This window comes from Staurois parvus, unplaced genomic scaffold (genome assembly GCF_062004578.1).
Source record: "Staurois parvus isolate SC_StPar_1 unplaced genomic scaffold, SC_StPar_1.0 ptg000747l, whole genome shotgun sequence".
Lineage (NCBI taxonomy): Eukaryota > Metazoa > Chordata > Amphibia > Anura > Ranidae > Staurois > Staurois parvus.
In genome coordinates, this window is record NW_028318543.1 from 2,466,960 (window position 1) to 2,481,262 (window position 14,303).

The 14,303-nt window shown below is 53.5% G+C and overlaps 1 protein-coding gene across 1 annotated transcript; it reads left to right on the forward strand.

Moving 5' to 3' along the window:
• The first annotated feature begins 11,460 nt into the window (after positions 1-11,460).
• Positions 11,461-12,852, forward strand: LOC149445082 (vomeronasal type-2 receptor 26-like). The gene has a single exon (XM_089654240.1). The coding sequence runs from the start codon at positions 11,467-11,469 to the stop codon at positions 12,343-12,345; it is 879 nt and encodes a 292-aa protein (XP_089510366.1). The 5' UTR covers positions 11,461-11,466; the 3' UTR covers positions 12,346-12,852.
• The last annotated feature ends 1,451 nt before the right edge of the window (positions 12,853-14,303 follow it).

A 14,303-nucleotide genomic window follows, 5' to 3' on the forward strand; every position in this document is an offset into this window, starting at 1 on the left:
CTCAAATTATCACAATGAAAACGAATCCGTTTATTCCGGAAAACAGCACTCCACAAAGAAACAGCTAAAACGATGGGGAAAAGCTCCAGTAATGTCAGATTACGCAACAGACCTTCCTCCCGCCATTGCAAAGGCCACGAACCCGCACACCACTGACCCTGAAAATAGGCCCCAAAACCGGCCGAGCCCGCCGCATCCGTAAAGAGTTCCAAATCAAAATTGGACACGACCCCATCCAACCAAAGTGATCTTCCATTATAGGAATCGAGAAACGACCTCCATACCCCCAAATCATCCCGTAGCTCACCTCGCAGCCGAACCCTGTGATGCGGGGCCGCCACACCAGCCGTGGCCGCCGCCAAACGCCTGGAAAATATACGCCCCATGGGCATGATGCGACAAGCAAAATTTAACTTGCCTAGTAACGACTGCAAGTCCCGAAGCCGAATCTTCCTGCACTGACCCACCGAACTCACCAACCCCCGGAGCTCCCTCAATTTATCCTGCGGCAAACGACATTCCATGGCTTCAGTATCAACAATAATTCCCAAGAAACACAATTCCGTTGTCGGACCCACCGTCTTATCCGAAGCCAAAGGAACGCCAAAATGCTCAAACACATGTTCCACCGTGCTCAGTAGCGACGCACAAATGGAACTACCCGGAGGGCCAATACACAAAAAATCATCCAAATAATGGATGACAGATGCGAGCCCAGAAACATCCCTAACCGCCCATTCAAGAAAAGAACTAAAAGTCTCAAATAGAGAACAAGAAATGGCGCAGCCCATAGGCAAGCAACGATCAACAAATATGCACCCCTCCCATTTGCAACCCAGCAATCGGAGACAACTAGGATGCACCGGCAAAAGGCGAAACGCCGCCTCAATATCAGTTTTTGCCAACAGGGCACCCCGACCAAACCGCCGCACCCATGAAATCGCCGCGTCAAAAGAAGTGTAGGAAACAGAACACAAACCTGGGTCAATAGCATCATTGACCGAACCCCCCCGCGGATGAGACAGGTGATGAATGAGTCTATATTTATTAGGCTCTTTTTTGGGAACAACACCCAGCGGCGAAATTACCAAATTAGGCATAGGGGGGTCCACAAACGGGCCAGCCATGCGGCCCAAGGACACCTCCTTGTCAATTTTTGCCCTAATAACCTCCGGATGCAACCGCGCCGACTTCAAATTATCCGCCGCTGGAGGAACTACCGCCAGTAGACAGGGGATCAAAAAACCTTCCGAAAAACCCCGCCGCAACAGGGTCGCCGCCGCCTGATCAGGGTACCGCTTTAAAAACGGCAACATCCTTCCTACCCTCACCGGCGACTTCCCTTTTTCCAGTGTCACCACCTCTCCCCCGCCCTTGCTTGAAACACCGGGACAATGTATGGGCCCCCCCACAACCCGAGCACTCATGACGGAATCGGCAGCCGGATCCAAACCTGCACGATCCCTCATTAAACTGCCAGCAATAGCCCTTTCTAAGCACGGCCGGCTGCGCAACCGTGGCTGCACTTCCGGCCCCCCCCTGAAAGGGATGAGCCGTGGTCCTCACGGGAGTCATGAGTTTCATCCACAGCCCGATATCTTTATGGTCCCACCGCAAAGATGGCCTAACCGCCATACGCTGACGAAACTGCTCGTCATAACGTAACCACGCGATGCCCCCATAAACCCTCTGAGCTTCCCCTATGGCATCCAAGTAACAAAAAAGTGGGGAACAATGCTCAGGCGACTTCTCTCCAATAACGCTTGCCAAAATGGCAAATGCCTGAAGCCAATTAGAGAACGAGCGGGGAATCAACCGATATCGCCGCTTTTCTTCCTCCTCCCTCTTACCCTCATCTGGCCGAACTTTATCTAAGTTGAATTTCTCCAACGGTAATAAAGAAAATATTTCCACATACTCGCCCCCCCAAATGCGCTCCTTCACCTCCGGCTTCAGATGAGCCCCCAAGGGCCCCTCGAAGCACACATAAACCTCGCATTTTGCAGCGTCTGCCAAACGCACACCATCACACCCCGTAACCCCTTTATCTCCGCCGTCAACCCCAGCGTGATCCGCCGCCGCTTCACCCCTCAGAGCCTCAGAACCAGAGCTAACAGAACCCACCACCGCCGAACGCACTGCGGCCGCGACTCCAGAGACCTGCGGCCCAGCCACCGTAAACACCTGCGGGGGAACCCCAGCAGCTTCGTATCTACCACCCCCGGGGCCGACACCGCTCCCTGATGCCGCACCTAGCATTCCCGACCAAGCAGCCAAAGGTGGCGCCGAAGTCCTAGCGACCAACCCCGCCTCACAACGTGCCAACACTTCCCTGAAGCCGGACAACATCATACCGACAACACCATCAGCCCCCGGGGAACCCTCCAAAGACCCCACGTTAAGCCCTGCAGCCCCAAACCCCCTCTCCGCCAAAACAGAAACGCCACTCCCCTGGTCCCGAAACCCCTCAAACAGAGAGACTAAAGAAGACAAAGAAACAGCCCCTGAATTTAACTCACCAGGCTGCAGTCGTTCGCCGGGACCCACAGCCGCCAATCCAGAGCCAGGCAGAGATGAATGGACCGCATCTTCCTCAGAACCGCTGAGCTCCCCTTCGGATCTTCGCTCCGCATCCACCGGATCCCAGGCCGCACCAGGCCTCGCTCCGGGCTCTTCACCGGCTCCTGGGTCCGGTCGGCACACTGAACGGCTGGCAGCATCCACCGCACCAGAGCCCAGAGCCGCCCGATCATTCCTCCCACGCTGGGCTCGCTGGGAAGCAGCCGAAGCCCCAACCGACAGGGGGCCTTCTCCTGCTCCTGAAGCATTGCGGCGCAGAGGGGTGACCTCAGCACCCCCCGCCCCCCCTCGAGAGGCTCGCTGGGCCACCAAGACACGCCCAGCAGCCGCAGGCTGAGCTCCAGCAGAAGGTCTCCTCCCAGCTCCCGAGCCCAGCTGGCGCCCGGGAGTGACGTCATCAGGCCCCGCCCACCTCTCGCTCCGCACCGCCGACTTCAGGGAGGCCCGCTGGGCGGCAGAGGGGAGCCCAGCAGCCGCAGGCCGGTGAGGGAGACGTGGATCCCCGGCTCCAAAGCCCGGGCCGAAAACAGGGGCCATGTCATCACCGGCTGCCGGCCCAGAGCTCCGAGCCGCTAAGCCCCGCCCACTGCGTGCTCGAACCGCACGCAAAGATGGCCCCGACCTCGTGGTCCCGGCCTGTGACGAGGCGGCACCCTCCTGGGCCCGCCGTGAATCCGGAGAGCCCGATCCTCTGCTCCTAGGGGACGCTGACCCAGTCCCCGCTGAAGGCCGCCCGCCACTCCTCCCACGCCGGGCTGCCACCGCTGTAGGCCCGGAGCCTGCAGGGCCAGCCGCATGGTCCAGATTAAGAGGTGAGTTGGCTGGGGAGCGGGTGGTGGTAGATGTGCTCCTGCCAGGGGTCCGCCAGCGACGAGGATTCCTCCCAGCCCTCCCCGGAGAAGCAGGCCGACGCTTCACCGGCGGAGCTGGAGGGTCCCCTAAGGGGCTCCCAGAACGGCGCAGAACCCTAGCTGTCACCTCTGGGCTAAAGCGCACCGGAGGCACAGACCGCCGAGCACGTGTGCGCCCAGTAGAAGGGCCTGGTGACGCGGGCCTGGGGCCTTGCAGCATGTCTGACAGCCTCTCCCTTAACCACCCTGAGCCATTGGCTTCAGCTGCCGCCCGCAATTGGGATAGCATCCCGTCCAAGTCACTCATGGCCTAGTATTTGTTTCCCGCCGCAGGTACCAGCAAAAGAAGAAACCACCTCCGTGATGGCACAAGCTCCGACTGACTCCGACAAGACACAACCCCCCAATTCAAAACCTGCAAGACCACCCACAATGCTGCCTACACCAATCAAGTAAGTAACCACCCCCCATCCCCATTTCCTTGCCAATACTCCACCCAAATTACACTCTCTGCCTCGTCTGCACGCCCCAGTCATGCTGGCCCTCCCTTATACTTCGCTCAGTCCAGGCCCTGACTGGACAGGGGAAGGATACTGTCATAGAGTCGGTCAGCTGCAGAGTGGAGGGGGGCAGGGTTCAGGTTGCGGAGGTTACGGCTGGTTATGGTTTGAGGAATGGGGGGAGGAGTTTGAGGAATGGGGAGATGGAGAACATAACAATGTTGTGGTCAGAGAGAGGGAGAGGGAAAGGGGCTTTTGTGAGGTTGTGGGGGGTGCAGAGATGAGAGAAGACAAGATCCAGGGTGTTCCCATCGGAGTGGGTGGAGGACTGTGTACACTGTGTGAGTGCAAAGAAAGAAGTTAGGTTGGATGAGTCGGGATGTAGCCAGGTTATTGACGTTGATAGGGATATTGAAGTCTTTAAAGATGATAGTGGGTAGCTCAGAGGAGAGGAAGAAGGGTAGCCAGGTGGAGTTATCATCAAGGAAGCGAGATACGGGTCCAGGAGGCCGATAGATTACTGCAATCCTCAGAGGGGAGGGAGAGAATAGCCAGATGCAGTGGGCCTCAAAGGAGGAGAATGATAGAGGGGGGGTTTGGGAGGACCTAGAAGGTGCTCAGCGGTGACAAGAGCATGCCGACCCCACCACCTCTGAGACCGCTTGGTCTGGGTGAATGGGTCCAGACGAGACCTCCATAGAAGAGTGCTGCAGGGGAGGTAGAGTCGGTGGCCTGGATCCAGGTTTCGGTGACCGCTAGGAGGTTGAGGAATCGGGAGATAAAGAGGTCATGGATGGCGGTGAGCTTGTTGCAAACCGATCGAGCATTCAGGAGTTCACACGAGAATGGAGGTTTGGTTGTGGGGAGCAGGGGGACAGGTATTAGGTTAAGGGGGTTGCGGCAGTTTGTGGAAGTAGGAGGGTGCCTAGTGGGTGAGTGAGGTTGTGAGGGACCAGGGTTCGGAGAGATGTCCCTGGTGGTTAGGAGAAGAAGGAGGGTGAGAAAGGTGGCATGAGAACGGGATGAGCAAGAGCGTGTGAGTCTGCTAGTGGTGGCGTGTGGGTTGGGAGAAGAGTGGAGTATTAGGAGAAGGTGGTAAGAGCCGTAGTGGGGAGATGGAAGCAGTGAGGGTGCGATGTATAGTTGTTTTGGAGCAGTAGGGGGGTAGAGAAAGGAGATTTTGGGCATGGAGGAGAGGAGTATGAGGAGGAGGAGTACAGGTGGCATTTTAGGAGGGTAAGCAGAGTGGTGGACAGTTGAGGGAGGTGAAATGTTTCTCAGGGAGCATTGTTGTGGATAGTCCGTCATGCAGTGGCGTATCACGTTGAAGTAGCTTCTCGTAGCAGGCATTCTAGTGATTAGGATCTTTCCGTGACAAGAGTTCTCGTGCTTGGGATCGGGATGGGTAGACGCCGGGAGGGCTGCGGGTCAGGGCTGGGTTGTGCCGGAGTAGGCGATGGTGGGCCTCACCAGGTTGAGGTCGTCCTTGGGCAGGTCGAGATCATCTGTTGGGCTCAGCAGGTCCTGGCAGGGTAGCGGCCTGGAGGGTAATGTTAGGCATTGCCAGGCTGGGCTTGTCTGGTGGGTTTGGCGGCGTAGAAGTAGGCTCACTGTGGGTTTGAGGAGATGCGAGGTGAACGTCCACAGTGGAGCTCATCGGATGGACTTCGGGTCAGGGCAAGGTTGTGCCGGGGTAGGCCTCACCAGGTCGAGGTTGTTCGTTGGGCTTAGCAGGTCCTGTCAGGGTTCCGTCGTGGAAGGCGATGGTAGGCCTCACCAGTCTGTGGTCGTCTGCTGGGTACGGCGGCATGGATGCAGGCTCGCTTCTGGTCCCTTGGCTGTTGGGGCAGCAGGAGACCGGAGGGCAGCCAGATTGGGTTCTGTAGACTGTGTGCTGGTGGCTGGATTTTGGCGCTGTGAGCCACGTGCTCTGTCAGTGCAGTATGCTGGGTGACCTGGAGTGGTCCCTGGGCCGAGGCTGGGAACTGGTTGCTGGGTGCTGGCTGTTGCAGAGTGCTGGGAGGCCTGGAATCAGCCGATGGGCTGAGGCTGGGTGCTGGGTGCTGTCTGTGGCAGGGTGCTGGGTGGACTGGGGTGGGCCCCTGAGCTGATGGAGAGAGTCCCCGGGAGCAGGCAAGTCAGCAGGGGGCGGAGTGGCGGCGATCTTGGCTGTCGATCGGCGTTCTGGGTCTCAGCTGTGGCAAAAAGTGAGGCCGTGGCTTCGTAAGCCGCAAATCCCGGAGCTCCGGGATTGGGCTGAAACTGGCCCAGCACTCCTCCCTAAGTGCTTATCGGGGGCCACAGGGTGGTGGGGGCCCCTTTGGAGTCCGCTGCCATCCGGATGGGGACTTGGGCGACGGAGCTCCTGACTACAGGACTACTCCGGTCGCCATCTTCGACATATAGTGAACTCGGTTTAGAGTTATTTACCCTGAGGTCATCACAGAGGACAAGGGGGCGCTCTTTACTTCTGGAGGAAAAGAGATTTAATCTCCAAACACGGAAAGGTTTCTTCACAGTGAGAGTTGTGAGAATGTGGAATAGACTCCCTCAAGAGTTGGTTGTGGCCAGCTCAGTGGATTGCTGTAGGAAAGTCCTGGATTCTTTCTTGGATACACAGAATATAACTGGATAGAACATTTATAGGGAAAGTTGATCCCGGGAATATCCGATTGCCTCTCGGGGGATCCGGAAGGAATTTTTTCCCTGCAGGAGCAAATTGGATCGTGCTTTGCTGGGTTTTTGTCTTCCTCTGGATCTATTGTGGGTGTAGGATTATAACTATTTGTTTTTTGGTTGAACTGGATGGACTTTTGTCTTTTTTCTGCCATACTATAGGGCTCTAATTACACATTGATCACTTCCATTAGCTCTACCCCCACAGTTATAACCCTTTGTACCACTTGCCCGACCCTATTAGATTGTGAGCTCTTATGTGCCGGGCCCTCTTAATACTCTAGTTTTTATTGCATTGTAACTGTATTGTCTCCCTTTATATCCCTTTAAAGATCTGTGCAATCTATTGGCGCTATATAAATCCTGTATAATAATAACAGGACAGCTATGAATTTCTGACATAATAAACAGGTATTTTTTAAATTTTCATTCATTATTGAAACAAAATGTTTACAATGGTATATTTAACAGGCCAAACGGTAGGAAAAAAGAGATGTTCATTTTCAGGGTTTTCAGACAATATAAATTGAAACTCCCCATTGTCACTTTTATTGTGCATATCTTTTTTTTTCACCACATGCTAATGTGCATAATGTGCAGTCTCTACACATAGGAGTTCTATCTATCCTATCTATCTATCTATCTATCTATCTACCAGGCCCTACCGCTCCCACAGACACTGGACCCGTAGCACCCTCAATCGCTGGCCCGCAGCATCCGCATGCACTGGCTCACTTCGCCCACGGACGCCGAGTCCTACTGCACCTAGCTACACCTAGCCCACTCCACCTCCAGACGTCTGTCCACACCATCGCCTGACGATGACCCTTCAACACCTCCTGACGCCGGGCCCTCCAGCACCTTCAGCGCCTCCTGATGCCGAGCCCTCAGCACCTGACGCCTGGCCTCAACATCTCCAGTCACCGAGCCGCCAGCATCACCAGACGTCGTGCCTACCAACACCCCCAGACATCGCGTCCTATGACCCCTCCGCTCGCCGAACCACCGTACCCACTCAAGACGCATCACAGCACCCACGGACGCCAGCATACTGCATCCACAGACTGCAACCAGCCAGCTGCTGACCCAGCTGCCCTCCTCTCTCACTCTCCCCCTTCAGAAGGACTCAAATGGACTCCTCCACGGCGATACAGACTCTCCACATCACCTTACCCTGACCTGTATCCCGCCACCTCCCCGACCTGTCCAGCACTCCGCTCACCCCAACATGCCACCTGCACTCCTCCTCCTCGTATTCCTCTCCTCCATCCCAAAATTCGCCTCCCTCTACCCGCCTACCCCCCCAAACAGCTCTACATTGCCCCTTCACTTCTTCCCTCTTCCCACTATGGCACTCACCACCTCCTCCTGCTACTCCACTCCCCCGTTGACCCACGTGCCACCACTATCAGACCCACACACTCCTGCACCTCCCATTCCCATGCCACCTTCCTCACCCTTCTCCTTCTCCTATCCACTGGGGACATCTCCCCAAACCCTGGCCCCTTCACACTCCCCCCCCCCTAGGGACCCCCCTGCTCCCACCTGCCGCCGCAACCCCCTCAACCTCATACCTGTGCCCCTCCTCCCCACATCCAACCCCCCTCTCTTGGTTGCACTCCTGAACGCCCGCTCAGTATGCAACAAGCTTACCGCCATCCATGACCTCTTTATCTCCCGCTCCCTCAACCTCATAGCGGTCACCGAGACCTGGGTACAGGTCACTGACTCTACCTCCCCTGCGGCACTCTCCTATGGAGGTCTCGTCTGGTCCCATTCACCCAGACCGAGCGGTCGCAGAGGTGGTGGTGTTGGCATGCTCCTATCACCGCTGAGCACCTTCCAGGTCCTCCCTAACCCCCCCTCTCTATCATTCTCCTCCTTCAAGGCTCACTGCATCCGACTCTTCTCCCCCACCCCCCTAAGGATCGCAGTGATCTACAGGCCTCCCGAATCCATACCCCGCTTTCTGGATGACTTCGCCGCCTAGCTTCCCTTCTTCCTCTCCTCTGAGCTACCGACCATCATCCTTGGGGACTTCAATATCCCCATCAACGACAACAACCCAGCTACTTCCCATCTCCTCCACCTAAGCTCCTCCTTTGCGCTCACACAGCACATGCAATCCTCCACCCAGATTGATGGGAACACCCTGGACCTTGTCTTCTCCCACCTCTGTACCCTCAACCAGTTCACTAACACCCCCCTCCCTCTCTCCAACCACCACCTCCTCACATTCTCCGTCTCCCCTTCCCCTAACTCCCCCTCCAAAGTGCCAAACCATCACCAGCCGCAACCTCCGCAACCTGCACCCGGCCCCCCTCCACTCGGCTGCCGACCGCCTACACGACAGCATCCTTCCACTGTCATGTCCTGACCTAGCCACCTCCACGTACAACGACTCACTGTCAGCTGCCCTAGACTCTCTGGCACCCCTAACCACACGCAACATCAAACCTAGGCCGCTTCAACCATGGCAGAACGACCATACTAAACGCCTCAAATGTTGCGCGCTGGAGAGACTATGGCGCAAAACCAGGTCCCCTCGTGCATTCTCCCTCTACAAATCTGCCTTCCTCACCTACACCTCCTCCCTCCACACCGTCAAGCAGGCCTACTTTGTAAACCTGATCAACACCCTCTCCACCTGCCCTCGCCGACTCTTCTCCACCTTCAACTCCCTGCTCTCCCCCCCCCCTCCTCCACTCAGCACTTCACTCACCGCCAACGAGATTGCCACTCATTTCCACAACAAGATTGACACAATCCATAAGGACATAGTCAACTTGCAATCTACCTCCCCACCCAGCCTCCACCCCCATCACCCCCCCCCCATCTCTCCCCTCCTCTGACCTCGCAACCGCACTGCCCCCCACCACACCCAAGGCCCCGCTTACCGTAACCCCCCCAACAATGTACTCCTTCAGCCCTGCTACCACTGAGGAAGTCACCAGGGTCTTCTCAGAAGCCCACCTCACCACCTGCCCCCTGGACCCTATCCCCTCTCAACTCCTCCAGTCACCCCCCTCTTCCCTTAACCACTCCCTCACCCACATCTTCAATCTCTCCCTCTCTACTGGCGCATTCCCCTCCCCCCTAAAGCATGCGCACATCACCCTCATACTCAAAAAGTCCTCCCTGGACCCCACTGACCCAAACAACATCAGACCCATCTCCCTGCTGCCATTTACTTCCAAGCTCCTTGAGCGCTTAGTCTACGATCGCCTAAGCGCCCACCTGACAACAACCTCCTTGATCCACTACAGTCCGGCTTCCGTCCCCTACACTCCACCAAAATCGCCCTCTGCAAAATCACTAACGACCTGCTAACCGCCAAAGCCAAAGGCGACTACTCTGTCCTCCTTCTCCTGGACCTCTCCGTGGCCTTTGACACAGTTGACCACCCCTTCCTCCTTAATAAACTTCTCTCCCTTGGCATCAGAGACACCGCTCTCTCCTGGTTCTCCTCTTACCTATCCTGACGATCCTTCAGCATTTCCTACAACGGTGCCACCTTCCCTTCCCTCCCCCTCTCTGTTGGGGTCCCCCAAGGCTCTGTCCTTGGACCCCTTCTCTTCTCCATCTACACCTCCTCCCTTGGCAAACTCATACACTCCCACGGCTTCAACTATCACCTCTACGCTGATGACACTCAAATTTACCTCTCCACCCCTCACCTCACCCCCACAGTCTCCGCCCGCATCACTCACCTAAACGACATCTCAGACTGGATGTCGCTCCATTTCCTCAAGCTTAACCTCTCCAAAACCGAGCTCCTCATCTCTTCCCCTGCCCACTCACCCCCCCCCCCCCCCCCATCCTATCCATCACTATCAACAACACCAAGATCAATCCCGCCCCGCAAGCCAAAGTCCTTGGCGTCATTCTGGACTCTAACCTTTCCTTTCAACCTCATGTCAAATCACTTTCAAACACATGCAGGCTCCACCTCCGCAACATCGCCAAAATACGCTCCTTCCTTACCCCAGACACCACAAAACTACTAGTACACTCCCTCATCATCTCACTCCTTGACTACTGCAACTCCCTTCTCACAGGCCTACCCCAGCGCAGGCTCTCCCCGCTCCAGACCATCCTAAACTCAGCTGCCAGACTCATTCACCTCACCAACTGCTCCATCTCTGCCACCCCCCTCTGCCTATCCCTCCACTGGCTCCCGATTGCCCAACGCATCAAATTCAAACTACTAACCCTGACCTACAAAGCCGTGCACAACACTGCCCCTAACTACCTCACCAACCTGATTCCCAAGTACCACCCTACCCGTACCCTTCGCTCTTCACAGGACCTCCTTCTATCTTGCTTTCTGGTCTCCTCCTCCCACACACGATTGCAAGACTTCTCCAGGTCCTCCCCCATCCTCTGGAACTCACTGCCCCAGTCCATCAGACTGTCACCTTCCCTCCTTACCTTCAGGTGCTCCCTGAAAACCCACCTCTTCAGGGAAGCCTACCCCTCCCTCACCTAACAGCCGTTCTCCTTCATTCTTCTTACCACTCCATCCCCCACAGCCACTTCCTCCTGTACCACTACCCCCTCCCTCCTAGATTGTAAGCTCGAAAGAGTAGGGCCCTCTAACCCCTCATTCACTGTTGTTGTTGCTGTTCTGTTTCTTGTATTGTCCCCCCACTCTATTGTACAGCGCTGAGTAAACCCTTTGGTGCTATATAAACTCGATGTAATAATAATAATAATAATATCTATCTATCTCCCACAATTAACTGATGGACATCACACTGCTAGCTGTGAGACAACACAAGACAGTTCATTTCCTCAGAAGCTCTGACCCCGATGCTCGTTGTGTTTGTATTGTTCTTCCTGCAGACAGTGAAAACTGCATGAAATGTCCTGACGATGAATGGCCAAATGAGAAGAAGGATTGGTGTGTTCCAAGAGCGATGGAATTTCTCTCCTACACTGATGACACCATTGTTCCAGTATTTTCAGCTGTCTCCATCCTCTGTTGCCTTCTGACTGGTTTAATATTGGGGATATTTATATATTACCGGGACACCCCCATTGTTAAAGCCAATAACCGGAACCTGAGCTACCTTCTCCTGGTCTCCATCATGCTGAGCTTCCTCTGTGTCTTCTTGTTCCTCGGCCATCCAGTAGATGTGACCTGCATGCTGCGTGTCACCTCTTTTGGTGTCATCTTCTCAGTTGCCGTCTCTTCTCTACTTGCCAAAAGTATCATGGTGTGTATTGCCTTTAAGGCCACCAAACCTGGGAGTCCCTGGAGGAAATGGATGGGAAGCAAACTGTCCAATTGTATCATTTGTGTCTTCTCACTGGTCCAAGTCATAATCTGTGTCACTTGGTTGTCTATTTCTCCCCCCTTCCAGGATCGAGACATTCACTCTTATCAGGGGAAGATCATCATTCAGTGTAATGAGGGTTCAGTTATCGGCTTCTACTCTGTTCTGGGATATATGGGGCTTCTGGCAGCTGTGAGCTTCATTATCGCTTTTTTAGCCAGGACATTACCGGACAGTTTTAATGAGGCCAAGTACATCACCTTCAGCATGCTGGTGTTCTGCAGTGTCTGGATTGCCATGATCCCGGCCTATCTGAGCACCAGAGGGAAATACATGGTGGCTGTGGAGGTCTTTGCTATAATAGCCTCAAGTTCTGGACTTCTTGGCTGTATATTCTTCCCAAAATGTTACATAATTCTGTTCAGACCTGACCTGAATACAAAGACAGTTATCCGCTGATATGTGAGGAGCAACACTGGGTTACCTGTAGTTATGGCATTATCTCTATTATTATATATATATTTTAGTACTGTACTCGTGTTTGGGAACTTAAATATTTAATACTTACCTCTTCGGTAGAGTCTAATTGAGTCTCTCTTGAAGAGCTATGGATGCCACTAGTATCAGATACTTTGGGTTTGTTGGAAACCTTGTCCCCTGCTGGGTGTAGTGATTCCTCCCATCAGCCGTTACATCACTACAGAACAATGTAGTCACTTAGAGAGGAGGAACCACAGTGACCAGAGGGGGACACAGTATCAAAAACATCCTAAAGCGTCAGATACCAAAACCACCCAAAACCACTCAAGAGAGGGAAGATTTCTGTCATCACCTTCCATAAAGGTGAATATTAAACACGTTCTCTTAGAAGATGATTGTGATGTCATTTGTCAGTGTCACATTCATTATATTTATCATTGTATGTAGATGTATCCGACTATATCAATAAATTCATAAAGCAGTAAAGGTGTACAGAAGAATGAAGTCATACAAATTACAGGAGCATAAATGACACGAAGAAAAACCGTAATGCAAACAGCAGGTCACATAGAATTAGTAGACTGAAAGGAAGTTTACAGCCAGTAGTAATGGTGGAGAACAAATGTCTTCATCTTGGGGATGTAAGAGGGAAGGAAAAGGGAGTATAGAGAGGGAAGTTAAAGTGGAGCTCCACTTAAAAGGGGAAGCTCCACTTGAAGCCTTTGTCCCTTGCTCCTCATTAAGGATTGGCACCTTTGGGGAGCGGTTACCCGAATTTAACAGGTACCCGCTCCCACTTCCCCTGCAATAACCTGGGCAATCGGAAGTGGAAGTTGTCCCTCCCCCCCCCCCCGTAGACTTTTGTGTCACGTGACAGGACCCAGAAGACTAAGGGGCCATTCAGGAAGCGCAGCGCTTCTCGCACATGCTCAGTGGGCACCTGGCTGTGAAGCCGCAAGCTGTCACAGCCGGGTGCCCACATTGAAGATGCCGGCGCCGGGGAGAGAAGACAGCCAGTGAAATCAGCGGTGGTGGTGAGGACATCTCTGGACCCAGGGACAGGTAAGTGGCTGTATTTTAAAGTATTTGTAGCTGCTGACTTTTATTTTTTTTCCATGTGGAACTCCGCTTTACGGTTAAGGCAGGGTAGAAGGAGGAGAAATAATGGAGGAGGGTAATCAAACACGGGAGTGGACTAACAATACAAGGAAATAGTTCCAGTCAGCAATACAAGGCAATGTAAGTACATGTCATCAATCTTATAAAGTACAATCTGCGTTATTTAGCCATATGGACCAAGGTAGAATGATTTTTTTCTGCTAATAATTTTTTTTAATTCTGGTATTTTTTCCATTTCACATTGGTACTCTAAGATTGTTGACCATACTGGACTGTGAAAGGAATTCCATATTCTAACAATGGTGCGTTCAGCTGCACAAAGTAGGTAGAGAACCACAAATGTAACATTAATGGGTATTTGTTCAGTACCTAAATTCAGTAATGCAAGGACAGTGTCAGGTAAGATCTAAGTTACATAGTTAGTCTGGCTGAAAAAAGACAAAAGTCCATCCAGTTCAACCATAGAAAAAAAAAAGTTATAATCCTACACCCACGGTTGACCCAGAGGAAGGCAAAAAAAACCCCCAGTGCCCTATAATATTAGAGGCTAGGAAGTAGATAGCATTCCAGTAAGGGTGCATAAAATATGGGGAAAAATCTTGTTTCTCCACATAGTCACCAGCACCTAGGGGACCATGTCAGGTATAATTTAGGTAACTTGAAGGGGGTAGAATACCAATGATGGAGTGTTTTTTGGTCAAGTTCCCGGAGACTGAAACAGTAGAGCTTATATATAGTGGAGAGTGCGGCTTTCCAGCTTGCCTTGGTGAGGACTTTATCTATGTTCCCCTCGCACACATTCTTGGAAGTACGGCTCA

Bases quoted from the DNA above. Each gene is read 5' to 3' on its own strand.
- LOC149445082 (XM_089654240.1), top strand. From the start codon at position 11,467: ATGAAATGTCCTGACGATGAATGGCCAAATGAGAAGAAGGATTGGTGT.